This window comes from Formica exsecta, unplaced genomic scaffold, assembly GCF_003651465.1.
Source record: "Formica exsecta isolate Colony F162 unplaced genomic scaffold, ASM365146v1 scaffold201, whole genome shotgun sequence".
Classification (NCBI taxonomy): domain Eukaryota; kingdom Metazoa; phylum Arthropoda; class Insecta; order Hymenoptera; family Formicidae; genus Formica; species Formica exsecta.
Genome location: NW_021849308.1, coordinates 1,405,761 through 1,408,148, shown reverse-complemented (window position 1 = coordinate 1,408,148; position 2,388 = coordinate 1,405,761). Strand labels below are relative to the sequence as shown.

At 36.6% G+C, this 2,388-nt stretch overlaps 1 protein-coding gene across 14 annotated transcripts in view; it reads left to right on the top strand.

The window, feature by feature from the left end:
• Positions 1-2,388, top strand: part of LOC115234691 (longitudinals lacking protein-like) — a 272,992-nt gene that overhangs the window by 144,150 nt on the left and 126,454 nt on the right. The window contains exon 7 of one of the 14 annotated variants that reach the window (XM_029805965.1): positions 1,017-1,624. The exons of the other annotated variants lie outside the window; for them this stretch is intronic. Within the exon in view, the coding sequence (XP_029661825.1) occupies positions 1,017-1,300 (284 nt within the window). The 3' untranslated portion in view covers positions 1,301-1,624. Of the gene's footprint in view, positions 1-1,016; positions 1,625-2,388 lie in introns of those variants that run through there. 14 annotated transcript variants of the gene reach the window in all.

Genomic DNA, 2,388 nt, shown 5'->3' with positions numbered 1-2,388 from the left:
TTTTTTTTTAACATTGCCAAGTGCAAACCGTCTGACATGTCTGACATGTATTTTTTTTTTCTTTTAAGACGATATAAATTGAATGATTGATTCAATTTTTTGACATTGCGTTTCGATCGTATTGATTGTTTGCCAAGTGCAAACCAATATTGTTGTCTGACATGTATTTTTTTTTTTTCTTTTAAGACGATATAAATTGAATGATTGATTCAATTTTTTGACATTGCGTTTCGATCGTCGAACAAAGATTGATTGTTCGGTCATTTACATTGTATAAGATCATCGACGTATACAGTAAGAGAAATTCAACCATTAGTTTCACGAAATGTTATTATTACAGTAATTAATGTTGATTATGTTATTATTACAATAATGTGGAAACTACATGATATATATGATACGTAAATTGTGTGAAAGGCCGTTATATAACGTGTAAATAAAACCGATCTCAGAATCAAGGATATTAGAAGATTTAAAAATATGACAGACCCGTAATCAGACTTGTTTCAATTAAAATAATCGACTATTATATAAATCGCTCAGAACAGTTGCTCATTTAAAATTTGTAGAAAATATGTCAAAGTATGTCGTTACTCAAATTTTTCACTATGTATTTAGGAAGATAATGATGAAGATAATGAGGAAGATAATTATGTTTGCATGTTCGCGATATTCCGTATTACATCTTTCAGATACGCGCAACAGACCATCTCTTCTTGTTTATACGTATAGTTATTTGTCTACACGTATATATTTTTTTTCTCCTATTATTTTTTGGTAACATTAACTCTACGATCCAATACCTTCCGCGGTATCGCACGTCTTGTTTTCAATAATTTATCTATGCTTAAATCAGATTTTGAACGGATTTTGGCAGCGAGGCTCGTCTCATTTAGAGAATGAGATGTGGATCGCGGATGATTAACGACCTGTTTTTGCCTGTTAAATTGCGAGGACGAAAAAAGTCATAGCAGGATGTTCTTCCGATATTAATAAAGTACTCCTCGTGATTGCAGGTTACGTGAAGATGAACTGTTATGTGACACGAGAGGTGAGAGATCGGCGCCGATGTCGCGGCCAAGGTCGCTTCGCCTGTAACAACTGCGATCGCCGTTATCATCAGATGAAGAACCTGAGGAGACACGTGACGAACGAATGCGGCAAACAGCCGATGCATCAGTGCTCCTACTGTCCGTATAGGGCGACCTACAAGTCCTACCTTCAGGTGCACATGATGAAGCACACCAGACAGGGCTTCATACCTCGTTCGGTCGTCCTCAAGCAACATCGGGATCCATGAGAGATCTCTCAACGCGTCATCTGCTAAGTAACGTCGATCCGCGACTTGATCGAGCGCTCGAAGTTGTTTACTAGGTTCTCTGAGAAGATCGTGACACTTTCGAAGAATGTTTCCACATGATTTCTTTAAGATAAGCCATCTGTGAATTCTTTAGGACGTGGAGAACTTAGGACTTCTTGTGAAGAAACGCGATTAAAAAAGGTGTATACGAAATATGCATGAAATTTATGATATATCGTTCCTTTTTTCTATCATCCATTCGTTCGCTAAGCATTCCATATTTAAATTGCTGTGCTAAGATAGATATCCATTATGAATATTACTTAGTTAGACCTAAGGCAGATTCTGAGCGCTGCCGAACTCTAATAAAGCCTGCTACTCGAAAACGAGTGTTTTAAGACTATTTGAAATTCTTTCACACAGCTCAACCTCCTCGAACCCTTTCGTTTTCTTTCCTTCTTATTATATTTTCTCTCATATTCTCTCATATTTTTCCTCTTTCCTCATGTTTCGTAGGCTTTAAATCTCAAATTTTTAATTTTACAAATTAATAAATATCGAATAAATAAAAAAATAAAATATTAATTAAATATAAAAAACAAATAAAAAATAAATAAATAATTCCCGATCTGTAACCAACACGACGAGGTAAGTCGGGTTTGATTTTGCAAAAATCCATAATCGTTATTATTGTCTAAATATTCATATGAGAAATTATATTTGCGTTTACGTTAAACACGATTTAGAAGACGATGGAATGATGCGAGATGGAGTCTCGCGGAGAGAACGGAAAGCACCTTCGACCAGAGCACTCCTGGAAGAAGCAGAATCATGAATTATCATATTGTTAGTGACACGTACTAACCATCGGCAAATCTTTTTCTGTTTCAGTTGATCCGAAAAATGTTGCGTCATTCAAGCATACCTGCGTCGTTTGCGGCAAGGCTTATAAGCATAAACATCACTTGAAGCGTCATCACGACTTCGAGTGCGGGGTCGATCCCAAATTCAAGTGCGCCTTTTGTCCACACAGAACCAGATACAAGGACAGCCTAACGAAACACATGCTGGCGCGACATCAACAGGCA